The sequence below is a fragment of the Ochlerotatus camptorhynchus genome, unplaced genomic scaffold (assembly GCF_037179485.1).
Source record: "Ochlerotatus camptorhynchus isolate MF236.1 unplaced genomic scaffold, CSIRO-AGI_Acam_v1.1 ptg000330l, whole genome shotgun sequence".
Lineage (NCBI taxonomy): Eukaryota > Metazoa > Arthropoda > Insecta > Diptera > Culicidae > Ochlerotatus > Ochlerotatus camptorhynchus.
The window spans coordinates 14,039,316-14,066,535 of NW_027040818.1; the positions used below are offsets into that span (position 1 = coordinate 14,039,316).

General features: G+C 42.3%; 2 protein-coding genes across 4 annotated transcripts in view; one reads left to right on the forward strand and one right to left on the reverse strand.

Moving 5' to 3' along the window:
- Window positions 1–16,288, forward strand: LOC135708468 (uncharacterized). The gene is made up of 3 exons (XM_065230587.1): window positions 1–107; window positions 175–584; window positions 16,106–16,288. Exons 1-3 carry the CDS (start codon window positions 1–3, stop codon window positions 16,234–16,236), a joined length of 648 nt encoding a protein of 215 aa, XP_065086659.1. The 3' UTR covers window positions 16,237–16,288.
- The window catches only part of Nup54 (nuclear pore complex protein Nup54), a 20,938-nt gene continuing 10,005 nt past the window's right edge, over window positions 16,288–27,220 (reverse strand). Inside the window, exons 1-4 of one of the 3 annotated variants that reach the window (XM_065230464.1) lie at window positions 20,091–20,139; window positions 19,637–20,017; window positions 16,591–17,847; window positions 16,288–16,521 (exon numbers count right to left, since the gene is read on the reverse strand). In XM_065230464.1, coding sequence (XP_065086536.1) covers window positions 16,388–16,521; window positions 16,591–17,847; window positions 19,637–20,017; window positions 20,091–20,124 — 1,806 coding nt within the window. In that variant the 5' untranslated portion in view covers window positions 20,125–20,139 and the 3' untranslated portion in view covers window positions 16,288–16,387. Of the gene's footprint in view, window positions 16,522–16,590; window positions 17,848–19,636; window positions 20,021–20,090; window positions 20,140–27,220 lie in introns of those variants that run through there. The other 2 variants (XM_065230463.1, XM_065230462.1) reach the window with 2 other exon arrangements.

A 27,220-nucleotide genomic window follows, 5' to 3' on the forward strand; every position in this document is an offset into this window, starting at 1 on the left:
ATGCCAACGGACAGGAAGATGGGTGCAATAAAAAAGATGGCCGAGAGGCAGCCGGCCACCGAGCGGGTGCATCCAAGCATGGAGCCCATTGTTCGGGATGGTAAAATGTGTGTTCGCTTAGGACGACGACGACGATGGCGACGGAACTCAGAATATTCCTTTCCTTTTTTACAGACGGGAGCAAATCGAGCTGGAGAGTAAGGTTCGTCGGGAGTACCAGAAAAAGTGGGGCTTCATAGCGGAACCGGAATCGACGGAGTATTTCGATCTCAAGAAGAACAACCAACGGCTGAAGGAGATATACCAGCGCAGGAACGAGAAGATTAATCTGCACGAGTACAATGGCCACGGGGAGTCGTACTTTGTGTCGAAGCAGATGTTCAAGACTCTGCTGGATACGTGTCGGTGCGGAAGGAAAAAGGTAACCAATATGCACGCGCTGAAGTGTCTGCAGAAGCCGAAGAGTACCTACGAGAAGACGGACGACGAGGAAGAGGACGAGGAACAGGACGCAGGAAAGGTCGATGATGGCGGAAGCGATAAGAGTACCAACTATATTCCGAAGGTGCCGGTGTTGAGTTCGGGTAAGTGGGATGGGTTTTTGGCAATCGAACATCTATCTGCGGTAATTGAACCGTTGATTATATATGTACATCGAACTGAGGTTATTCATTTCGACGTAATTCAGTTCTGAGCCAATCGCAATCGGGTAACAATTGGATGCTTAAAAAGTGTTGTTCAATCGATTTTAATTCAGCCTTAGTTTGAATAATTGTTATACATAGACCACGTTATCCTTTGTTCAGCATTTAAACATCTAAATCTGGTGATTTTAATCAGCTAAAAGCTTAACAGTTATATAAATTATAAGCTTTTTAAGGCATTCAGCCTTCTAGTTTTATTCAGAAAAAAAATTGAAGACCGCTTCATATCTTATATATTTTTATGGGACTGCAACAAGGTGCTGACTAACTAATTGTATTTACATATTTTTAGATAGAGCTGGAATTATGGCCTAGCTTTTGTAAACAATTATTTTTCTTGGTGATTTCTAGATATTTAAGGCTCGCCCACGCAAACCAACATCCTCATCGGGATGATTACAGCCCAGCAAGCAAACAATAGTCGATGATTTATTAATCGAGTAATTAAACAATGGGACATCACTGATTTTTGATGTGATTGTTTTGTTTTGATAAAAGAAAAGCGCAAAACGTCAGCACTACCGAGCGGTTATGCTAGAAATTTGCCTCTTTCACCGGGGCACTCAGAACCTACTCCAGAGTAGCCGGGGCAAGGTGTGGACCTGTAAAAGCTACCATTGGCTTTGGTTTGCAAAATCTTGAAGTTTGACACCCATATTGATATAGTTTCGGTCATGTCTCAAATTGACCACTTCCTCCGGGGAACCCAGAAGCTGATCCAGGATCACAACTTGTGACACTGAAAACGCGCAGAAAAAGCGTGAAGATTAATACCCATATTGACGTGATTCAAAAGATTAACACTACTGGTCACTTTACCGGAACCGATTTCGAGGAAATGGCCAGCATTGAATTTAAAATTACTTCTAGTCTAGTATCAGGAAAAAATATAGGTTCAAATAAATTTTTATACCAGAAAAACCCGGAACATCTCCGGTGTGCCACTGACCCCCACAAACTTTCACATGATTTATTGAAACTGCTTTAAATTTCCCGTCAAATGCATCCGGCAAATTGGTTAACTTTTCGAAAAGTTAATGCTATTTGAATTTTGACAAAATTTTGCCTGTCTCGATCATTTTGTCTATCCCCTGTATATAACGCTTGGTTTGCATGACATTTCTTCTAATGTTTACTTTTGCCTCCTTTGATCCAAACCATGGTGGGTATATAAATGGTGATACAGCTTTGTCACTATATAGGCGGAGGAGGTCGCGAGGGGGGGGAGTGCGGTTTTAGAGCAAATTGTAAACAAACTCTGTCGCTGTAGAGTAGTGGCAGCTGGCTAGATCCAACCAAAACATAACGTTGGTCTTGCCGAATTAAGGGTAAAATCTGCTTTTTCAGACACTCTTTAAAGTAAACCTTCGACGTCATTGTGTGAGATGTGATGAAAACCTTGGTTTTAAGGCCACAGCTGCAGATTCCTTGCCAAATCATTAGTTTCCGAGCAAACTTATCAGCAAAAATAAATTTATACCTGAAAGGGACATCGTGGGGACTAGTTGCCAGGTAAAATTTTCGTCCGGGGATTTGTTTATAATCCATTTTGACATATGTTTTGTCATCCATTAAAATACAGCCATCAAATTTCGACAAAACTCGTTCGTATAGTAATCGTGCTCGCTTTTTTGGCAATAAATTTTGTTTCAGGGAGCGATTCGGATGTTTACTGGCACAAAAAGACTTATATCCTTCTCTTGAAAAGATGTTACGCATGGTGGATAAGTTGGAATCGTATTTCTTCGCCAAATCACGCATGGAGATACCTGGGTTGCTTTTCACGTACCTCAAAACCTTTCTCCTCAGCTCTTTGTTCCTAGTGCCACTTTTATGATAGATGCGCTGTGCTCTATCCACACTCAGAGCATCCTTGTAACGTTTTATTACAAGACTCACCGTTGACGTTGGGAAATTTATCACTTTTGCTATTTTTGAGGCAGACCACGAAGGGGTCTCTAGATGTTTGTGCACAATTAATTTTCTTTTCTCAAGTTCCATGATCCGTAATTTCGGGATGTGTCGATCAATCGAGAAACACTTTTCACCAATTTCTTCGTCAATGAAACATCAACAAATGCCTGTCAAACGCTTTTTGTTCCAACCATCAGGGGCGCGATGGTGTATTAAGCCGTGCGTCCAGATTTACTTTGAATCGAGTTTTATCTCAGTATCAACATAAATACACTAGCCAGGAGCCGTCCCGAGATGTTCGGTATGATTTTGGCTATCACGTTGATGGCCTTCGCTGCCTTCTCGTAGGCGTATTCTACGTGGCTATTGGCGACCATCACTCCCAGGCATTTCAACCCACACTTCTAGTTTAGGGCGTGCTCCCCAACGGTAATTTCTGATCGCTGCAGCGCTTTAAAGTTACTGATCAATACCACCTCGCTTTTGTTTTGGACTATCTGCAGCTTCGCTCCATGCACTATGTTTCCAATCATGTCGACCGCCTCGGTCGCCAACATTTCCATCTATTCCAGCGTCTTGCCTGCTACTGTAAGACGACGTCGTTCGCAAAGCCAACGATCTCAACTAGTTTGCGTACCTTCAGCGTTAGACCACCGTTTTAAATCACGTTCCAGAGCGTTGGACTAAGGATGGAGCCTTGTGGAATTCCCACCGTGATCCTAATCGATCTCTGTCCCATATTTGGCTCGTAGATCAGAACCCGGTTCTGAAAGTAGCGTCGGCCTCCCAGCTGGAGCTGTTGAACAATAGAGCTAATATACTATAGAGGAAGAATAGCGCTGGTGTTCCCTTTGTACCGATGTTGAATAATACCGGGTACAGATGTTCAGTTCACTACTCGATAAACACGAAAAAGTAGAAGAAAATATCACTTCAAATCATCAAAAACGTTTCTTCTTACATGGCGTATTTCCAACTTTTATCTCTATAATGCATCTGGTTGTTACGAATTGCACCAGAACTACGAATTATATCTAGGGGCATCCCACTCTAAAGTTTGTATTTCTCACGATGTACTTATAAAGTTCTAACTGGTATCTTAGATACCTATAAATACCTAAAAATACTTAAGAAATACTTTTTACTAGATTGTTTCCCTGGTTGTTAGACAAATTTCTGTTGTTTGTTTACTCAATGTTGTCAGGGATTTTATGTGTTAGGTTGGATTTTGTGCATTGCGAGCGTTAAAGTATTTAGTGAATAAATCATACAAAAGAAGAGATTTACAACTTCAGAGGATAGGTCAATTATGGTATTTCGTTTATGAGAATATGTCTTTTATTCTGACATAAAAGACAATGTAAAAACAAAATCTGCTTTCCAGCTGCACCGATTCTCAACCTGAAGTCGCTATATTTGAGATAGTATCTGAGCAAACACACTTTTTCTGAACAAGTTTCATTATAATTTTCACTCCTATTCCCTATTTGGATCGAAACGGATTTGTCATAAGTATTTTTGAAAATTTGTTTTGATCAAAATAATGGTAGATAGGTAAGTGATTAATTGGAATCCATTGAGCAAATTTAGTATTAGGTAAACATGTGAAAGAGAACAGAGAGCCAAATGTAAACCATGACTTTTTTAAATATATATCTATGTTTTTTATTCGTCGAAGCTCATTTGCATTAGCTTCACAAAGCTGAAGTTCAATTTTACATTAACAGAATTTTCTTTAAACTAATGTTAGTGGAACGAGGACCAACAGGTGGAAGTTCTCGGGGTTTCACTGAAGTCCCCATACAGGTCTGCATAGTTGACGTCGTGCCTTTTCCAAATTAACTCTGTCATCGTCCTCATGTCCTCTTCCAATTGTGATGTAACTTCAGACTTCAAGAGCACTATGGTTAGGCTACTTGAAAATGCCAGTACGTCCAGCACCTTTTTCATCTTTACACGAAAATCCTCGGCAAAATCACCAAAACACCGTTGAATGATGACTGCAAATAAAATATTTAATATATAATGAGTAACAGCATTAGTCAATTAAATTATATTCAAATAATCAAAATAACTATTTTATCCTATCAGTATGAGTATAGTGAAATAGCTATTTAACTTACCGTACAGGAGACTAACTCTTCGGTAGACATTTTGCAAAATTCACGCGTAATGTTTGACATCGAAATAAAAAAACAATTGGGTTCTTTAATTTTGAAAAATATATCGGTTTATATATATCATCTGTCCACCATTGCCCAAAAAAGATAAGAAAAATAATAAAGCTGCTCCTCAAACTTCTCAAAAGAAATCCAAGTCCGAGCGAGGTTTGCTAGCTTTTTCGGACATTGTGGAATTCATATTAAATATGTTCAACATACAAGACCCTCTTAGAAGCTTAGTTTCTGCCTTGCTTCCAACATTAGAATCATATCTTAAGCAATTGACTGTTTCATGGCCCCTCCTTGCATCAATCATATCTTTCGATGGATAATTCGTCGAACGAGGTTGAAGATATGATCACTGTGCTACAGTGGAACTGCCGTAGTCTAGTGCCTAAACTAGACTCGTTCAAATTTTTACTTCACAATTCTGATTGTGATATATTTGCTCTCTGTGAAACATGGCTTTCTTCCGATGAAGAACTCAACTTCCACGATTTTAACATTATACGCCTGGATAGAGACGATTCTTATGGAGGAGTACTTTTAGGGATCAAAAAGTGCTACCCTTTCTACAAAATTTCCCTTCCTGCTCTATCAGGCATCGAAATCGTCGCTTGCCAAATAAATGTGAAGAACAAAGACCTTTGCATAGCTTCAGTTTATGTTCCACCAAGAACCTCCATTAGCCGTAGTCAACTCTGGAATCTAGTTTCGATTCTTCCATCCCCAGTATTAATTCTGGGTGATATGAACTCCCATGGTACTGGGTGGGGCGATCTATATGATGACAATAGAGCGGCTATTTTTTACGATTTATGCGACGATTTCAACTTGACTATTTTGAACACTGGTGAAGTGACACGTATAGCAAAACCTCCGGCTCGAGAAAGCCGACTCGACATATCTTTGTGTTCAAGATCGCTATCATTGGATTGTCTGTGGAAGGTTATCAATGATCCCCATGGTAGCGATCATTTGCCAATCATCATTTCAATTAAGTGTGCCCCTCACTCTGCAGAACCATCTCGAGTTCCATTTGATCTTACAAGGAACATAGATTGGCATAAATATGCAACGGCGGTGACAATCGGTGCCGAATCAATAGATACGCTTCCACCATTGGAAGAATATCGATTCCTCGCCGATTTGATTTACAAAAGTTCACTGGAAGCACAAAAAAGAAAAGTTCCAAGTGCGCCCTTCAAAAGGAGACCAGCCACACCTGGATGGGACGAAGAATGCACAAAACTGTATGTAGAAAAATCTGATGCTTTCAAAGCTTTTCGTAGACACAAAACCTCCACTTACTTCGAGGAATATTCAAAGCTTGAGACAAAGCTGAAACAATTAATCAAAGCAAAAAAACGCGGTTATTGGCGAAATTTCGTCGAGGGACTCTCACGAGAAACCTCAATGACCACCTTGTGGAGGGTGGCTCGCAACATGCGTAACCGCTCATCTTCTAATGAGAGTGAAGAATACTCCAACCGATGGATATTCGATTTCGCTAAAAAGGTCTGTCCGGACTCAGTTCCAGCACAACACATTCTTCGAGAAGCGTCTCCGAGCGGCAGCTCTCTGGATAGACCATTCACAATGCTGGAATTCTCTATGGCTCTTCTTTCATCGAACAACTCCTCACCGGGAAGCGATATGATTAAATTCAATCTTCTGAAAAATCTCCCAGATATCGCTAAAAGACGCTTGCTAGACTTATTCAATTCCTTACTAGAAAACAACATTATACCGCCTGAATGGAGACAGGTCAAAGTAATAGCCATTCGAAAACCTGGCAAACCAGCGTCTGACCATAACTCATACCGCCCGATTGCGATGCTTTCGTGCATTAGGAAATTGTTGGAGAAAATGATCCTTCGGAGACTCGATCAGTGGGTCGAAACAAATAACTTGCTATCAAATACACAGTTTGGGTTCCGCAAGAGCAAAGGAACAAACGATTGTCTAGCGCTGCTTTCCACAGATATTCAACTGGCCTTTGCGCACAAGGAGCAATTGGCTTCAGTATTCTTGGACATTAAGGGGGCTTTTGATTCAGTTTCCATTGAAATTCTGTCAGACAATCTGCACAGATGTGGACTTTCCGGAATTTTAAATAATTTCTTGTACAATTTGTTGTCAGAAAAGCAAATGAACTTTTCCCTTGGACAACTGACAACTTCCAGAATTAGCTACATGGGCCTGCCCCAAGGCTCATGTCTCAGCCCTCTTCTTTATAACTTTTATGTCAAAGATATCGACAACTGTTTGGCAGAACAATGCACGCTAAGACAACTTGCAGATGACGGTGTGGTTTCCGTAAGAGGTCCACATGCCGTGGACTTGCAAGGACCATTGCAAAGTTCCTTAGATAACTTGTCTTCTTGGGCTAGGAATCTAGGGATCGAATTCTCGCCGCAGAAAACTGAACTGGTAGTGTTTACTCGAAAGCGGTACCCAGCCCAAATGCATCTTAATCTTTTGGGCAGAAACATTACTCAATCATTGTTTTTCAAGTACCTTGGGGTCTGGTTTGATTCAAAGTGCACTTGGAATACCCATATTACGTATTTGAAGCAAAAATGTCAGCAGAGGATCAACTTTCTCCGTTCAATTTGCGGCACATGGTGGGGTTCTCATCCGGGAGACCTCATAACGCTTTATAAAACAACAATTCTCTCTGTTCTAGAGTACGGCTCTTTCTGCTTTCTCTCGGCAAGAAAATGTCACCTAATAAAATTGGAACGAATTCAATATCGTTGTCTGCGTATTGCTCTTGGCTGTATGCACTCAACGCATAACATGAGTCTCGAAGTTCTGGCAGGAGTAACACCCCTCCAGAACCGTTTCTGGGAGCTCTCTCTCAGAATACTAATCAAATGCGGAGTGACGAACACACTTATAATTGCAAATTTTGAAGAAATTCTTGGGCTGAATTCACAATCTCGATTTATGAGAATCTACCACCACTACATATCGTCGGATATGTGTCTTCCTTGTTATACTCCAGACCGTGCTCACTTCACCAATCGCAGTTCCTCAATTGAATATGATCTGTCCATGAAACAAGTGATTAACGGGATTCCAGATCAACTTCGAACTATTATTATCCCGCGTATTTTTACTGAAAAGTACCAACACGTCAATTGCGTAAACAGATATTTTACAGACGGGTCTCGTCTCAGTGGATCCACTGGCTTCGGTGTCTTCAATGAAAACTCTAGCGCCTTCCGCAAACTCCAGGAACCTTGTTCCGTTTTTGTTGCTGAGCTGGCAGCAATCAACTTCGCATTGGGGATGATTTCCAACATGCCCGCAGACCATTACTTCATCTTCTCGGATAGTCTCAGTTCGATTGAGGCTATTCGGTCGATGAAACCAAGTAGGCACTCATCTTATTTCCTTTCAAAGGTAAGGGAGCAGATGAGTGTACTGGTCGAAAGATCATATATGATTACCTTTGTATGGGTCCCATCACATTGCTCAATCCCAGGCAATGAGAAGGCGGACTCTCTCGCAAAGGTGGGCGCGCAGGAAGGCGAATTTTATGACAGGCAAATTTCACACGATGAATTTTACCATTTAGTGCGTCAGAGTACCCTTTCGAGTTGGCAAACCGATTGGGACAATGGAAATCTTGGACGGTGGTTACATTCAATTATTCCTAATGTTTCTTCGAGAGCGTGGTTTAAAGGCTTGGACTTAAGTCGTGACTTCATTCGCGTGATGAGTAGACTTATGTCCAACCACTACTCGCTAGATGCTCATCTCAATAGAATAAACCTCGTAGACAGCAACATCTGTCGGTGTGGAAACGGTTACGATGACATCGATCATGCAGTTTGGCAATGTACGGATAATTACGCCGCCAGAGAGCGACTTTTGAATACCCTTGAGGCCCAAGGAAGACAACCCTATGTTCCTATCAGAGACGTGTTGGGAACTCGCGATATCTGCTATATGCAGTCGGTTTATGTGTTTCTTCAAATGTCTAGTATAAGAATTTAATTCCTTGTCTTTTGTCTCTCTTTAATAGTTTTTGTTTGTCTTGTCCCCCCGTCTCGATGAGTCTCATCGTCGCCCACTGGTCACCATAGCCGGTCGAACTCCAGACGAAACTAGAACCGCACTACCATTCATACTGGCGACAACGCTCTGATGAGACAACGAAACCTTACCCCCAAACTCCTCCCCTGATCCTATCCTTCGACAATGTACCTCTCTAACCTCGAGTAAGCCGCGAGTATTCGGCCCAACTCCTACTAGACATAGAATTAAGTGAATTTTGTTACAAACAAAGAACAATGAACTATCGGCTCCGTAAAGCTAACGCGATTGAGCCTCCCAAATAAACGAACTAGTTAAAAAATATATATCATCTGAAGGAACTTCGTTTTCTGAGCACAGCGATATTTTTTTCGAACCCATACACTTTCATTTCGATTTTTAAATCATGATTTAAAGCAAAATAATAACATCACTGTTTGACACTTAACTGACCAACTGACAGCTCGCTCCCATACAAAGTGACACCGAGGGGCGCTAATCAAGTGATTTTTGCAAAAGGAATCGTACTTATTTAAAATAGTTTCAGTGTACCCAAATTGATGAAATTTTGGGTTTGGGTTCCATTTGTATGCAGATTACGAATATGCATTTACCTCAATACCATTAAAGAACCCAATTGCACTAGAAATCGAGGTTATTGCCAAGACTTGCTATGATCAAAATAATGTCCAGATAAAAATATTTGAAAATACTTAAAAATAATTAAGAGATATTTAACAATACTTAATGAGTATTGGAACTAAAGTTTAGAGTGGAATGCCCCTAGAATTATATTATTGTAATATGTCAACCGTACTGATTCTGTAGTATCTATCACGCCCGATTCATTTGAAAAGCATCCGATTGATATTTCACGTGTAAATAACGAACAAAAAGAAGACCCAAAAATCTCCGGGCGTAATTCCACTCTCACAAAATTTGCGAACGAAGAACCAAGGTGGAACAACAAACAAAAAATCCCGAGAGTGTATTTCCACGGCGTATCACCAGTGTTGACAGTTCAACGCATGGAAGACCCGGAGGGTAACAACATGTAAGAAATCATCCAGAAAATGGAAAATCGTGAAATAGGATTAATTTTTAGGTCATCAAAATACGGAAGCGATGGTCATTTTGGAGTTACGCCCTTTTCAAATGTTAGTCTAGCCTTGATTACTCTCCGTGCATTTCAACAGTGAGCAATGCATAAGACCGTGAACGCGATGATCGATTATCTTCGTCGATTTTCTCTTTTGTTAATAACTCGCTAGAATTAACCTTTCTCGGTGCGTTTGCTGTTGCTTTTGATAGCCAATACAACCTGTTACAACCAGGGCGTCACAATATCAGCTTCAATCGACCAAATCGATGCGACGAAGAGACTGCTGGCTTTCTTTTTCTGTTAAAGTCGAACAGCTTCGCAGCATTCTAGAACCTCAGTCGGCGTGCACAAACAAATGTTCAATCGCTTGTCTCTCTTTCTCCCGTCGCTCCATTGGTCTTCCTTTCAAGCTTCGTCGAAATGGATGAGCGAAAGAGCGCTCGACTTTGATAGTTTTCTCTTTCATGAAACACATCAACAGAGGTTTCATGACGTATATGACGGAAAAAGAAATAACACATTTAAAGCATTTCTCACGTCAAAACACTTGAAGATTACACGTCATATTTCTAATTTATCTTCCATCCATATATTTATCTAAAAAAAAATGATCGAAAACGGGACATAACGCATTTTAAACAAATTGAAAGAGCGGCGATAGAGTTTTCGTGAAAGGGGATTGAAAGCCATAATGAAGTTCGTTTAAACTAGAAAATCGACGTTATTTACATTGAAAGCGATGAGCAAAGCAACGACGAGAAGTTCCACAGCCAGCCTTTCCTTCCAAGCGTCCTTCTTTTTTATTTTAGTTTCTTGCTGATAGTCTAGCTAGGCGTTGTAGAAATGAAGCGTCGAACACGTATGTATGAGAGAAACAAAACACGAGTTCATTTTAGAGCTTCGAAATTGTAGAGCCCTGGTTACAACTCTGCATTGAACAAATTCTAGAAAATTGTTTCGCTTAGCTGTAGCATGCAAAGAGAAAATCGATGAAGAGAATCGATCATCGCGTATACGCCCTTATACATGCTCACTGTCGATTTCGTCAGCCTGTTTAGGATGATCCTCTCCCAGAGTTTTCCGATTGTATCCAGCAGGCACTGCTACGAGTTGCTCTTTGGTGACTTCGTCGTTATCTCCCCCTCCGTCTCCGTAAGATGTAGGAGAAAAATCCTTCCACGATGACTTTCAGGTTATCTAATAGCGAATTCGTTTATTATTCAGTTCCAACCTGGATCGGGTATCAAGATTGGGTCTGCTTGTTTTCTGACAAACGTCAGTTTGCTGGTTTGTTTTTAAAACCTAGCTCAGGTTGAGGTTCGCACTGACAAAAAGTTCGGTTTCGTACATTTCAGCGGGCATGACTTAACATCTGATTTTCGTCATCACGACACGATATGCGTCGTTGGCAGCAGCGTCTCGACCCAACTCCAGTTGACAGTTTGTCTTGCTCTGCTTTATCTCTAGGTTATGTGCTCCGAACATTCCTCTACGTTCCTCTCTGTCTGCTTCTGTTCTTGCTCTCTAGTGGACCCTACAGATTGCTTTTATTGACAATAATCGTATTGTCAATACATTCTATATTGACGTCAATACATCGAGATTGACACTATATCCACAGACAAACAGACATAACAAATTGAATATTTCTCTTTGTAAAACATCGTCGCTAAAACATTACCGCCATCTGTTGAGTACACTGTGGTGGGTAGTATGCTGAACAGATGGCGGTAGTGAGTAAACGTCAAACGCAAGGGAATTGACTATGCGCGCCACAGGTGGCAGTACTACCAACTGAGATACTTTTAAATTGGCCGTTAAATGCTTGTTCGATGAACAACTTGTGAGTGTTATGTCTGTTTGTCTGTGCTATATCTGAACTCACATCATCAATATTATTGTCAATAATTACCCTTCGCGTCAATATATTGATGCGTGTGGGGTTTGCTTCCGAGCACGTCTTCTGGGTCTGAGACAACTAGCGCGGAGGGTGCTAATTGCTTCGTTGCAGCAGTAAGCTGGAGGCCGTCTGTTATTTAGCTCACCAATGTTTCAGGCGACTGGCGTGGACTCACACAACAATTCGCCCACCTGAAGATGGAGGAAAGACCAAGGTTCCAGACGGCTGGCTTGGAATTACACCGACAGTTCGCTCACCTTTATCTTCTTCACTCAAATAACAGTAGGAATTCTTCTCAGAAAATCATGAATCGGCATTCAGATAGATGAAACAGGGGAAATACGGGCTTTATCTATTCTCATCAGGGGAAATTAAGTCCTTGTGCGCTTAAGAATTTCATCAGAATTTGAAGACGTAAAACAACCTATTGCTCTACTACCAAAAAGTCTAAAAGTACTAAGAGCACCCGCACCAATGCGTTGCTATTCGGGCTGCTAATTTGACAACTTTAGCCATTGCTATTTTAGGCTGTGAACCATTTGCCAAGTTAAATTTAACTCGTGGTTAAAGGTGACATTTCGAAAGTTATTTTCTATGTTCGAAAATCCCCGTGCTGTCGATCGACCGGTTTTCAACCCACGGTTGTCAAAATTTAACTTCTTGTCTGTCAGAAATAACAAAGCTCGGATAGCAGGGTTCATCAACGGCGCCGGTGGTGTAGTGGTAAGCGTGATTACCTCTCACCCCAGTAGGCCTGGGTTCAATCCCAGTCGGCGCCGCCGGGATGTTCTGAGGCATAACATCTCTGATCACGCCTTCCTTCGGATGGGAAGTAAAGCCGTTGGTCCCCGGTTCATGAGTTGATGGGTCGATAGGTAGGGTCCAGGTGTAGGAGCTGCCTTCCTGGCACGTCGGTAGCATTGGTGCTCAGCACGGAAAACAAGATCGACGGAAAAAACAAACCAAAGGAAAAAAAAAAAGCAGGGTTCATCGATAACTTTCCATCTGTCAAATTTTAACTAAAAGTTAAAATAATCCACCAAATGGTGCAGAGCCTTAGTTAGCAAGTTGTTTACGCACCGGTCGTTGCTATCACGATTGTGAATTTACGTTTTCGGCTAGTGTTGTTAAACTTATCGTCGAACCTCGAACTGAAATTGATCACAGAGTTTCGTGATTGTTTTTTTTTCGACAATATTGATATACCTAACCACGAAGACTGAAAATTGAAGGTTAGATCCATCTACAGACCCAGGTACTCAAGAAACGGTCCTCCCGAAGATCCGAATAGCCTAGCGATTTTTTTTAAAATCACTTGTTGTGATGCTACATGAATGAATTTGAATCTGGGACCAGCATGCGCACACCGGTAGTCACGAAACTCTGGGAGATCCGGAACATCCATAAAAGTGGTCAATTCGTAAAAATGATCAAAATATCGATCTTCGTATGCTCATCTTATAAAAGTTGCGCACCAAAATGCCTAAAGGCATTTTCGGATGCCCATCTGGATGACTAGATTACATATTTTAGCTTGTGAATGTATCAAGCACAGTTGGTCGAATTTAATACGGTAGATCTATTAACATCAGATAAATAATGAAACCATTAAAAAGTTCTGATTGATAGAAATGTGGGAAAGTTAAAAGATCTTTAGGAGTAAGTGTCGACAGCTCCAGGGCAATCTAATAGATTTCAAGAAATTTACTTCAGCGAAGATCAAGAGCTTCAGGGCAGTTCCATTAAATTCAGGAAAATTTAAGCTTAAAGACCTATGAGTAAGTTACGTGAACTTCGGGTAAGTTCTGAAAATGTTAGGGTAGTTCCATGAATATCAGGAAAACTGTGAGAACTTGAGGGACGGTCCTAAAACTTTAGGTTCGTTTCGAGAACTTTATGGCAGATCCATTTATTTCAAGAAAATAGAGGAAACCATCAAGAAGCTCCGAAAATTTAAGGATAGTAAAAAAAACTTCAGGGGATGAACTTAAAAACATTAAGAAAGCTACACAGAAGATCCATGTTTAAAGGGAAATCAAAGATCTTCTGGGCAGTTCCATTAATTTCTGAACAATTCCAGGAACATCATAAGGGAAGTTCCGTAAACTTCAGGAAACAATAGAGATCTTCAGGAGAGTCTGAGGAATGAAAAGAAGTACTGGAAGTTTCATAGGCAAACTGCGGGAACAAAAGGAAAGTTCCGCAAAATTTCTGAATTTTTTTGTTAACTTCAGGCAAACTTCAGGATTTTTAAAGTGGTTCCAAAAGCTTAAAGAAACTGCAGGAGCTTTTAAGAAAATTTGAGAAATTCTGGGATATCCAGAGAACTTTAGGGAAATCAAAGTAATTTTAGAAATATGGTGATAACTTGAGGAAAATTGTCATTTTAAAGATCTTCCAAGTACCTCAAAGAAGTTAAACTAGAGAGCTTTAGGCCGGCGCCGGTGGTGTAGTGGTAAGCGTGACTGCTTTCTAACACCCCAATGGGTCTGGGTTCAATCCCAGCCGAAGTCGGTGGGATTTTTCTGAGGCATAAAAATCTCTGGTCACGTCTTCCTTCGGAAGGGAAGTAAAGCCGTTGGTCCCGGCCCATGTGTGTAGTGAATGGGTGCGATATCCTACGCAGGTGTGGAAGCTGCCTTCCTGCACATTCGATTGCGGAACAGAGACCGACGTTAAATAAAGGAATGAAGTAGAGAGCTTTAGGGAATTTCAGAGATATTAACGGCACTTCCAATAGCTTCATAACTTCGAGAAATTCAAAAAATTCCAGACTCTTAGGGAAGTTCAAAGATTTGTATGCGTAAGCTCCGATGAATTCCGGTCAGTTAAAAAAAAATCAGACAAACTTCGAGAATTTTTTTAACGGTTCTATTTTGTTCAGGGTAGTACCATAGAGGTAACTCTAAGACTAGAAGGTCCCGAAATAACGTGCTCAACTTTTTGGCTCAACTCTGATACTATCTTCGGTCCCAAGCTAAGCGATTCACCCCTCGAAACATAGGAAAATCCACTAACCCCTAATTTTATCTGTCAAACTTTCATAGCGAATCAAAACAAACATTGTGTAGTAGTAGAAATTCGACTAGAATGGGGTACGTTAATCGTTTGCATGGGACCAATAGGCTAGTCAAGTAGTGAACCAATTTAAAATCGTTAGTTTCGTATTGATTGTTGGTAGTACCAAGAACTTCAAAAGAATTAAGAGTACTTCAGGAATGGAAAAAAGAAATAAATAAACTAATTTCATGGAAATTGAAGAATGTTTAAGAAGTTCCAAGAAACTCAGGGAATTTCCAAAACTTTATCAAAGTACCAAGACCTTTATTTAAATTTCAGAAATATAAGAGATCAGAGCTGCAAAAAAATGCAGGAACTTCAGCGACTATCAGATTACGTTCAAGAAAATCGCGAGATCTTTTAAAATATTCAGAAATCTTCAAGAACGTCTAGAGACCTTCAGAGAAGTATATAGATTTTTTAGTAGTTTCATTATATTTTGGAAAGCTCCCGGAACTTCGTAGCTGATTAGAGATCTTCATATCAGTTTCATTTATTTAAAAAAAATTGCAGGATATTTCAAGGAATTCAAAGGAATTATGGGATATTTCAATAATTTCATGAATTTTGCGATGCTTCAGAAAATTTTATAAATATAATTAAAATTTCCGGAACTTCAGGAAAGATTCAAAACCTCAGGGAAGCCCAGATAAAACTAGGAGTTTTACGCGAATTAACTTCTTTTGTCGATGTTCAAAATCTTCCAGAGAACCACACCGGTACCTGATTGCATATGCTAGTCCTAGATCCTGATTCATACATGTAGCTTCAGAATAAGTGAATCGTAAAGCTCTTGAATCTTTTTAATCACTTTTACGCATGGTCCGGACCTCCTGAAAGACCGGGTTGTGGCTAGCAGAGTTCGAATGCTGGTCCCAGATCAAATGAAAAACAAAACAAACATTTCAACGCTTGGGCCGGTTGCTATTGTCAACCCGCTGTTCACCGAGAGGCAGATTGTTATTCCCCGCACTTGAATAGCAACCCCCAGTGTGGTTACTGCGTTATGGTGGACGTTGCTAAAATAGATTTAGCAACGCATTGGTGCGGGTGCTCTAATTGGCTTGTTCGCTTGTTACGATATGTACGTCTTCAATGATACTTGGTTAAACAGCAGCACACAATCCAAGCCAATCCTCGGCACTAGTTGTACGATCTATCGCAAAGTTCCTAATATGTATACTAATCAAAATCCACCCATTTCCACCTCTTCCAGGCATGTACGGTTGGCCCAAGAACCGCTACGTAGCGATGGAAAAGACCACCTACTACATCTCCCCTCGGTACACCATGCCCGGTCAGCCGATCGTGGACAGTCATCCGTACAGCAACATCCTGCTGGGATAACGTTCTCATTTTTTTCTACCAAAGAAAACCATCATCGCCATTTTCCGCTTTCATTGTGTTGCTATCGCATAATTTTGTATTCATGTAGCATTTCTGTGTGTGTGTGTGTGACTTACCTCATATGTAGAATAATAAAATTAACTTCTAGTCCCTAATTTGGTATCAAACGTGACATCCCATCCGAAATAACCTTGAGGTCCTTTAGGTCCTTGTTCACCGTTTCAACCAGGAACGCCATCGCCTTCTGCTGCATCGTGAGGAAACTCTTCATCTCCTCCGATGACTCTGCAGTTTGAGAAAAAATAAACAGTTAAAATCCCAACAATTCTCCCCAAGTCCAAACGATTCACTAACCTTTATCCAACGTATAGTCGTTCGTTCCTCCGGCATGTGTCCACTGGTTCCGCTGCATCCTCATCTGCGACAGCAGTTCGCTCAGTTTGCCCTTGAACTGCGTCGGCGTCGAAACCAGCGCGTGCATATTTTCCAACTTACTGCGGATCATTTCCTCCTCCGGCAGCAGGGCGAAACCCATCTTCCGGGTGCTCTCCTGCTTCACAATGATTCTCAAAATCCGATGACTCAGCTCGGCAAACTTCCTACGGTGTTCCATAATCTTCGCCGTCGTGTTGGTGTGCCGCTGTTTGAGCTGTTCTATTTCCTTCTCCACCTTGTCCAGATAGGAAACGTGAATATCGGTTTCGTTTTCCTGGCACTTGATGCGCCACTTGAGCTCCTGGAATCCGATCATCGGCACCGGAATGAACCGCTTCGGATCGGGATTGTCGATCTTTGCCTGTTGCCACATCCGCGGGTCGATGCCCTTCGGTGGATTATCCAGATACTCTTTCAGCTGATCCTCCTCCGGAAGAACCAATGCGACCACGGTTTCAACGCCCAAACTAGTCAGCTGATGCTTCGGCGTCGGTTGATTAAGGTAGGTGGCCACTTCCGTGGCCAGAATGCGTTTCGTTTCGTTCGAAGTCGTCGATTTTTCCTCAACGTAGATAACGACTTGGGATTTGCTGTCACCAACCACTTTGACGCTTTCGACAGTGATGGCAATGTTTGGTTTGTTGCCGAAAATCTGATTCAAACTCGTAACAAACTGCTGCTGTTGATCCTTCACCTGTCCGGCAGTTTTGTTGATGGTCAAGCCAACCAAACCGACCTTGTTCTCCTTCCCGGGAAGCTTCGTATAGCCCATGGTCTTGAAACGGCACAGGTAGTTGCTGGGGGTGATTTCCACTGCCGGATTATTCTGCGAGTAGAAGGCCTTTCCCGTGCCCAGCATCGACTGCAGGTAGTTCCACTTGGCGATAACCGTGTCCCGCTCGTCGCCGAAAATGGACACATTGAAAATGGATTGGGCGAATGCTTCCTCCTGGGTAAGGGCCGGGGGCTGTTGCTGCAGCTGCTGTTGGAAGCTTTGACCGAATCCCAAGCCTGCCGGCTGCTGTTGCTGGTGCTGTTGGCCGAAACCACCTCCAGCTCCAAACGAGGATCCAAATCCACCAAAACCGGCTGCGGCGGCACCGGATTGACCAAACAGGGACGGGGCTGTACTGGTGGTGGTCGTTCCGAACCCTCCAAAACCACCGAAGGCCGGAGCTGCCGGAGAGAAACGGTGAAAGGAAAGATGTACGGTGAATGTCGGTTTCATATCTTATATTTACTAAATTGTATTTTTATATTTAAATTATAGGAAACCATTTGATGTTCCGGGAACCTAAAGGGACAATGCGAGGTATCTTTTGATAATAAATCGCTGAAAGAAGTCTCAAATGAGGTTAGAAGCTGGATCCTTCAGTAAAAGTTCGGAGTACGTCTAAAGTATTGTCGAAGGAATGTCCAAAAGATGTTCAGGAAACTCGCAAATCTATCTTGAGTTCAAGAAACTTCCAAGCAGGTCTTGGAAACTGGAAATCTTCAGTTGAATTTAAAGAAATTTTCAAGAATTTTACCAGAGGAAACACCGTAAATCTGTGGGCAAAGTATCTTCCCGGAAAAATTGAGAATACCTCCATGATAAATTAGATAATTAACGAAATCACCAAGTAAAACTCAGGAAACCTGCAATGGAAGCTTAGAATTCTTCAGGAATTGTCCAGAAAACGTTTTGAAACTTCTAGCTTAAGATCACGAAACGTCTTAGGGCATCATAATAACAAAATTTAAGAACCCTAGTAGAAGTTCAGGAAATTTACAGGAGGTATTCAAGAAACCAATTTGTGTACCTCGGTTCATTGATGACGTCGGATCACAACTGCAGCAGAGAAATTCGTAGACGTATAATTGCCGGAAGTCGTGCTTACTACGGACTCCACAAGACCCTGAGGTCAGGTAAACTTTACCCCCGTACTAAATGGACCATGTACAAGACGCTGATAAGACCGATAGTTCTCTACGGGCACGAGACGTGGACGATGCTCGAGGAGGACCTGCAAGCACTAGGTGTTTTTTGAACGACAAGTGCTTAGGACCATCTTTGGCGGGGTGTGTGAGAACGGTTTATGGATGAGAAGGATGAACCACGAGCTGGTGCAACTCTATAGCGAACTCAGTATCCAAAAAGTCGCGAAAGGTGCGATGGGCGGGACACGTTGTAAGAATGCCGGACAACAATCCCGCAAAAATGGTGTTGCCTCGTATCCGGCCGGTACAAGACGCAGAGGAGCACAGCGAGCAAGATGGTTAGACCAAGTGGAGCAAGATCTAGGAAGTGTGGGACGGTCAAGAAATTGGAGACAAGCAGCCCCGAACCGAGTTAGTTGGCGTAACATTGTGACGCAGGTGTAATCCTGAGGGGCGTCGGACCAGGAAAAGTAAAAAGTAATTCAAGAAACCAACAAAGGAAGATGAGGTATCCTCCAGAAGAAGTTCAGAGAACATTTGGAGGATGTCCAAGGAATCTCCGATGGAAGCTCATAAAACCTGCAAAACTCCAAGACAATCTTTAGCTGTAATTCAAGAAACTTCCAGTACAAGTTTCTTTTCAGTGTATATTTTTTTATAAAGCTTAATTGATTATCTACGTCTTTTCCTCAGACACAATTTCGTTACAATCAACGGTTTCGAGATATTTTTCTAAAAATACATATGCGTAAACTCATACGTCCTTGAGTCTTGAGTCAAAAAGGTCTCCTCTGGAAAAAAATGATCTCCAAAAAACATGAAGACATGAGAAAAGCTGCTCAATATTCGTCGAGAAACATGATTATTTCACTCGAACACATCCATATTTCAGGCACGATGGAAATCGAAACGTACCGATGCCGGTTCCTAAATATACAAAACCATTTCCATTTCCCGCTATAATCCCATTTGTTAACTCCAAAGCACAAAACATAAACGCAAAAAGAAACCGACTAGACTACCTAATCCAAAAATATCCACTCACCACTGGTCGTCGCCGCCGCCGTTCCGAATCCTCCGAACGCGGGCGCAGCCGTCGAAGTGTTAGCGGCCGTTCCGAATCCTCCGAACGGCGTTGCCCCACCGGGAGCGGTGCCTCCCGCCGTTCCAAATCCGCCAAACGCCGGCGTCACAGCGGTGCCCGCGGTGGTGTTGCTTCCGAAGCCGAATGCCGAAGTACCTGCTGGGGCAGCAGCAGGTGCCGCTGCCGCTCCGAATCCACCGAAGCCCGTATTGGGGGCCGTATTGCCGGCGGCTTGACCACCACCGAACAACGACGGGGTCGCTGCCGTACCGGTTCCGGCCGGGGCGGCGCCAAACGCTGGCGTCGCCGACTGTGCACCGAACGAGAAGTTTCCGAGGCCAGCTGCTGAAAGGAAGAGGAAAGTAGGAGAAGGTAATTAGTATATGAATTCAGCTGATTGGTTTGAAACTGTAACCAGTGCGGAACACACGTGTTGACCGTGATTGCATTGTGCATGTGAATTGGGCTGTACGCTTTAATCTGTTTGCTTCTAGGTCGTGTTGGGTTTGGTCATGTGCTTGTCTCATGACCTCGAATGAAACACTGATGGGCCGTACTGTGTAGCAAGTGTTTACTCATGTGGATTGGAAACCAATGTTTGGGTATAATTCAATTACCATTTCCCCCCCGTTCCACGATTGGTGGGAAGTTGCGAAGGGAGGTTTTTGCGTATCTTAAGTAGAACAGAAACACATATTAAAGCCTTCAGCGCGCTTCGAAAGATTATTTTTCATTGTTCAACAATCAATGGTATGGATTGGTAACATTCAACAGTGACCTGTTAGGCAACTCTGCAGACAAACGAGAAGGTATTATGCAGTAATTGACAAGGGAAGTCAACTTCCTTCTTAACTCGAGACAAAGTACTTACATAGAATGTAGTAAAGCATTCATTTAACCAATGCACAGTGGTTTCGAATCAAAAATAGGTGGCGAAATGGTCCACAGCTCGATCGGAGTGTCCTTCAAAGGTTTTGCAGATAGATAGCCGTGTTAACCGCTTCAGCCCAGTACTTCAACGGCATTCGGAATTCCAGTATCATGCAGCTCGCCATTTCTACCAAAGAGCGATTTTTCCGCTCCGCTACTCCGTTCAGCTGTGGAGTCAGTAGCGTTTCCTTAACCTCAATCTACCTGTGTACCAACGCTCAAAAGATAAACAGTTATCAAAAAAATGTTGCTTGCCATGGATAGATAGATATCGAGTTAACTGAAGATTAAGTGTATTTTTCAACCGATTCGAGTATGAATATGGCATTAAATCTGGTTTTGAAAGTTGGTGCACAGGTCAAAAGTGAGGTTACGGAACGCCACTGTGTGGAGTGCATGCTGTGGTAAATTTTTGGCTAATTCCTTCCGCTCGACAAAAGGAATCCAGTATATGACTATGATATTCACTTGATCCGATCGGATTTCTGCCAAACTGCGATCTGACCGAGGGGGTCGACACATCTAAATCTCAATTCTATATGATCAAAAACTACGACACTAGCGAATCAATCTTTGATTGGAGGCCATGTTTGATTGGAGGCCATGGCCAATCTTCATTCATTTCTCGCATACACTTGCCTTTTTGCAGGAAATCGTCATCAATCGTGCGCGCAGCTAGCCACAACAAAACACAATCTTTCCTGCATCGTTGATAGAGTCTCCGTCTTCGGTTCTGACACACTTAACGTATTCTTGAACATTTGAACAGGTGCCACATTTTTCATTGGCCTTCTTCTTGGGAAACGGAAGGCGCTGCACCTTTCCTGCCATAAACATTCATAGTCGACCCGACAGCTGCAATCTTCCATCTTGATACAAGTTTCCATTTCCTTCGTTTACGAGCTCTCGAACTGCTTTATGATCACGATGCCCCAGGATGCTGTGTACTGACAACCCGATGTGTGTTTCACGCTCAGTGCTTCCTGGGCTACCTTCAGGTAGTACAGCCCAATGAGCTGGATTACCGAGGTGAAGCAATCACTCACACAACCACTGTACGATACAGGCAAGTACACGCAAGTAGTGACGTCACTACTTGCGTTTACGTTGATTTTTTGGTTTACTAATACAACCCTATTTCACGATCTGCTCCACCTCTCTCTGTACCTCATTGAGTACAGCCCACCCAAAACCGTTGCTCCTACAATTACTTTCTCATCCTTCAGAATCCGGCATCCGTTGACGTCAAATATAATCGTGGCTCCATTATGCTGGGTTTAGACTAGGCAAGTCAAATGATCAACTCACTTGAATTGAAAAAAGTTGAACCAGGCTCAACTTTGCAAGCCAATTGAATTCAACTGAGTTGATCATTTGACTTGCCTAGTCTAAACCCAGCATTAGACGGAAACCAGATTCAATTCGAAGTTCGACACCAACAGCACTTCACTAAGGATTAAAGACTGGAACGCGCAAACATTGGTCGACAAAAAAATCGTTTCTTTCAGTCAAAATTCATATCACAAAAATCTTCTTATTTTTCTTTTGATAGTTCAATTCATTATATTTAAAGGGAAAAAAAATGTTCGTTTATTCTTTTGGTTTACTAAATCCAAACTGCCGTGCCTTCCGCTTAACCCCTTACATTAAATTTTGCACAGTGGTCTCATCGACCTTATTCGCCGCCGAACGCCAGTTAGATTTAAACTGCTGCTCGTTTTCCCTGGATTTATTAGTTTTTTTTTTTTTTGAGATTCCGTTTGACCAAGGCCCAATACCGTTGGATAGGGGGGAGTTCTAGGCTGTTGGGAGGGTTGTGGTCTTTGGGTACCACAACCACGTTGTTCGCATCGGTACCACTCGATTGCCTTTTTCTCATAGTGGCAGCTCGCCAAGTCCGGCCAGAACAGCACAGGTCTATTATGTTGCTTTAGGAATGGTAGCAGCCGCTTTTCCAGGCACTCCTGGACGTAGATCTCTTGATTGATGGTTCCCGTAGTAATGAAAATGCCGCTTTTTAGATCACACGAGCATATGGCCTGCCAGATGAGATATTTTTTTCGGGAACTTCGATAGTTTGATGGTTTTGAAAATTTCAGCCACCTTCCCTTTTCCTGATGCGGTATAAAAATCCTGTCCTGGAAGCTGTTCGAAATCCACCTTCACATAAGTTTCGTCGTCCATGACGACACAGTCGAACCATAAAGGTAACTCTAAGACTAGAAGGTCCTGAAATAACGTGCTCAACTTTTTGGCTCAGCTCTGGTACTATCTTCGGTCCCAAGCTAATCGATTCACCCCTCGAAACATAGGAAAATCCACTAACCCTTTATTTCATCTGTCAAACTTTCATATCAAATCAAAACAAACATAGTGTAGTAGTAGAATTTCGACTAGAATAGGGTACGTTAATCGTTTGCTTGGGACCAATAGGCTAGTCAAGTAGTGAGCCAATTTAAAATTGTTAGTTTCGTATTGATTGTTGGTCGAACTTTGTGAGCAGATTCGTATACAGCTTTCGGGACCGCTGCTTTGCCGACGTGTTTTGTTTGTAATCTCGGTTCGCCACCTTCACCTTCTTAAAGGGTGTCCACGATGAAATTGCCATACACAAAATTGATTCGCAAAATTCGAGTTTTCATCCGATTGCCATCAAATTTTCAGGGATTGAGAAATAAGTATTAAACTTCATTTTACCATTTTACTCGTATTTTATTTACAGTCCATACGCAAATGCCCGCACCTTGGCCTTAACCCCGGCCATAAGATTCTGCACAACCTGTGAATCAACCGTTTTTTGCATGTAAACCCATACTTTCTTCAGTTCCTCGACTGTCTTCACTACCTTAGGTCGTTTAAGAAGGTGCTGCTTCATAATCGCCCAGTACTTCTCGATGGGGCGGAGCTCCGGAGTGTTGGGAGGGTTGAACATTTTCGGCACGAAATTGACCTTATTGTCCGCATACCACTTCAGCACGTCCTTGGAGTAGTGGCATGAGGCCAAATCCGGCCAGAAGATTGTTGGGACGTTGTGGGCCTTCAGGAGAGGAAGCAGCCGCTTCTGGAGGCACTCTTTTATGTACACCTATCCGTTCATCGTGTCCTGGGTCACGAAAGGTGCACTCCGCTTCCCGCACGTGCAGATGGCTTGCCAAACCAGGAATTTCTTCGCAAATTTGGACATCTTCTGAGTGCGGACATGCTCCGGAACGCTGAACTTATCCTTGGCCGTGAAAAAAAGGTTGCCGGGGATCTGTTTGAAGTCGGCCTTCACATATGTTTCGTCGTCCATGATGCAGCATTCAACTTTCGTCAGCATGTTGAGGTACAACTTCCTGGCACGGGTTTTGGCGGACTTGTTCTGCTTCTCGTCGCGATTAGGGGCCTTTTGTACCTTGAACGTTCGAAGCCCAGCCTTAGTTTTGGCCTTCTGGACAAAACTTCGGCTTAGGTGCAGCTTCTTAGCCACATCCCTAACGGAGGCGTTCGGATTTCGGTTGAAGGCCCCAACTACGCGGTTGTGATTTTTGGTGTTGTACGGAATACTTTTTCCTTCACTTCTGGGCTTCCGATCGGTGGTCAACCGTTCCTCGAACCGCTTAATCACTCGCGACACCGTGGAATTCGCGATTCCCAACGTTTTAGCGATGGAACGATGCGAGAGATCCTTGTTCTCGTGATGAATGCGCAAGATTTTATCACGCACGAGCTGTTCTTTCGACTCCATTTCCGCGAGTTTTGATCACAGGACTTTAAAACTTGCAGGATGTAAATAATGCACTATGAACTAAATCCACCCAAATTTTCATTAAATTCTACCCAACGGTTAAAAAGTTAGAGCAATTTCATAGTGTGGCAATTTCATCGTGGACACCCTTTAAACGTCGACAACCCGACTCGTTTCTTGGCCCGCTGCACAGTAGTATGGGAGACATTGAGCTTGCCAGCGACGTCCCGGATGGAGAGGTTATAATTCCGCTTATTTTTCAGCGCCACCTTCTTCGTCGTCGCTGCCATGTCCGGGTTACGATTGCCACCACTTCCAGGCTTCCTGGCAGTCGACAGACGCTCTCCGAACACTTTTAAAACGTTTGTCACGGTCGATTTGGCCACATCCAGCAATTTTGCCAACTTGGCGTGTGAGACCGTCGGATTCTCTTGCAGCGCGAGCAAAATTTTGACACGCTGCTCCTCTTGCTTGGACGTCATTTTGGAAACTGGAGAACAAACGGTGAAAACTCATCATAGCAACCATTGTACAGGGTGCGTGACGAATTTTTGCAGTAAATTTCAAATAGTAATTTCTCATGCTTGTGCATCATGATTTAGATATATTTGGCAGCACTGGATAGCTTATACTGTTAGGTGTAAGATTTAAACAAACAATGTTGAGTAAACGTAAAGATGTCGAAACAAGAGAGCAATCTGTCAGCCGTTGTCGCTTTGTTGCGCGCCGGAGTATGCATGAAAGAAATAATTCGGTCGGTAAATGTGTCTGAAAGAACAGCGTATAATATTAAAAAAGGCTTGGGAAAGTGATAAGACGGAGCACCTGCTCATACTGCTAATAAAGCACAGAAATGGCTTACGGAAAATATTTCGTAAATTTGGGAGGAAGAAATTTGGCCCCCAAGCAGTCCCGATATCAATTCGTTGGATTATTTTGTATAGGGCGTCGTCCAACGGGATACCAATAGAACCCCTCACACCACACTTAAGTCGCTAAAAGCTAAAATCAAGGCAGTGATGACATCTATGGATCGAAACATTTTAAAACGTGCATACTGCAGTTTCCGGAAGCGTCTAACTACAGTCGTCGAAAGGGAAGGCAATTTTTTTAAATAAATTTACTTACAACTTCCATATGTTGCGAAAGAAAATAAATCGCACAAAATTCATTGCTAGAATAACTAACTGGTGTATTTTTTCTCAAATATGCCATTTACTGCAAAAATTCGTCACGCACCCTGTATATACACTCAACATCCAAATGCAGCATTTCAGGTTTTTTTAATGTATTTTTAACAGAAATACACAAATTTGAAGTTGACCAATTTTTGTGCGTTTCATACTTTATTCTTGATGGCTCACCCTCGGAGATACATCACCAAAATCAGTTCTCATGGAGCTCCACAAAACATGCCCGATCAGCACACATATGCGAAGTTGCGCCAGAGTTCACAATCCATGAGTCGGGCGTCATAGTCGTCGTCACCATAAACGAATACTCCGCATTTTGCTTCTCCTGGGTTTTTTGACGTTCTTCTTATTCATTCCTTTATTTAACGTCGGTCTCTGTTCCACAATCTAGTGCCAATTACCGACGGACATCGATTGCCATCCATTGACGACAATCGAATGTGCAGGAAGGCAGCTTCCACACCTGCGTAGGACATCGCACCCACCGTTTCGCACACTTCTACTTTCCCGTTGTCTGCTACTGTTGTTTACCTTTGCTGCCAGCTTCGTTTTACAGAAACTTTTCCTCCGTTTTACCGATTTGTCTCACTTGAAATTCAATCACCATCCGTATTTAAACGATCCGTATTCGATTCCACCGTTGATTTAGCTCGGCGCCAAATGTTGTAACCGGAATGGGCCAAGAAGAATCGATTTCTTTCTTCATGACAAAACACTATCAACCATTTGGTTCAACCTGTGAGGTTCAACTATATTTATTCTTCTTCCACTTCTTTTCCTCTACACACTTTCTCGACCCCAGCTCCCGTGTTGCCAGTAATAATTCATATGCGATACAACACTTAGGCTGTGTTCCATTTGGTGAATTTTTGCTTAAATTTGACAGATGGAAATTTTTCAAATAAACCTGCTATTCCAGCAGACTTATTTCTGACAGACAAGGAATCAATTTTGACAGACGCTTTCTCGAAAATCGGCCGATCAACAACAGAGGGATTTTCGAACGTTTCAATTTATTTTCGAAGTGGCAAATCTAAGTGAAAATTTTCCAAATGGAACACTGCCTTAGACCAACAATCAATACGAAACTAACGATTTTAAATTGGCTCACCACTTTAGTAGCCTATTGGTCCCAAGCAAACGATTAACGTACCCTATTCTAGTTGAAATTCTATTACTACACTATGTTTGTTTTGATTCGCTATGAAAGTTTGACAGATAACATCAGGGGTGTGTGGATTCATGCAGAACATGCAGGGGTGAGTGAAATAGCTTGGAACTGCTTGGGACCGTTGTTCTGGTACTGAGTGAGCCAAAAATAATAATGATTTTCTTCGGGACCCAGTGGTCTTAGAGTTACCTCTATGCTTAGACTGTGTTCCATTTGGTGAATTTTCACTTAAATTTGACACTTCGAAAATAAATTACACTCTTCGAAAATCTCTCTCTTGCTGATCGTCCGATTTTTGAAAAGGTGTTTGTCCAAATTGAGTCCTGATAAGTCTGCTGGAATAGCAGGCGAGAGAGCAGGTTTATTTGAAAATTTTCCATCTGTCATTTAAGCGAAAATTCACCAAATGGAACACAGCCTTAGCATAGAGGTAACTCTAAGACTAGAAGGTCCCGAAATAACGTGCTCAACTTTTTGGCTCAGCTCTGGTTCTCTCTTCGGTCCCAAGCTAATCGATTCACCCC

What these genes read in the sequence shown, in the direction of transcription:
- LOC135708468 (XM_065230587.1), top strand. Translation starts at nt 1, where the DNA reads ATGCCAACGGACAGGAAGATGGGTGCAATAAAAAAGATGGCCGAGAGG. An exon ending in ATTGTTCGGGATGGTAAAAT is followed by an intron (nt 108 to 174) that starts GTGTGTTCGCTT and finishes CCTTTTTTACAG; the next exon opens with ACGGGAGCAAATCGAGCTGG. An exon ending in GGTGCCGGTGTTGAGTTCGG is followed by an intron (nt 585 to 16,105) that starts GTAAGTGGGATG and finishes CACCTCTTCCAG; the next exon opens with GCATGTACGGTTGGCCCAAG.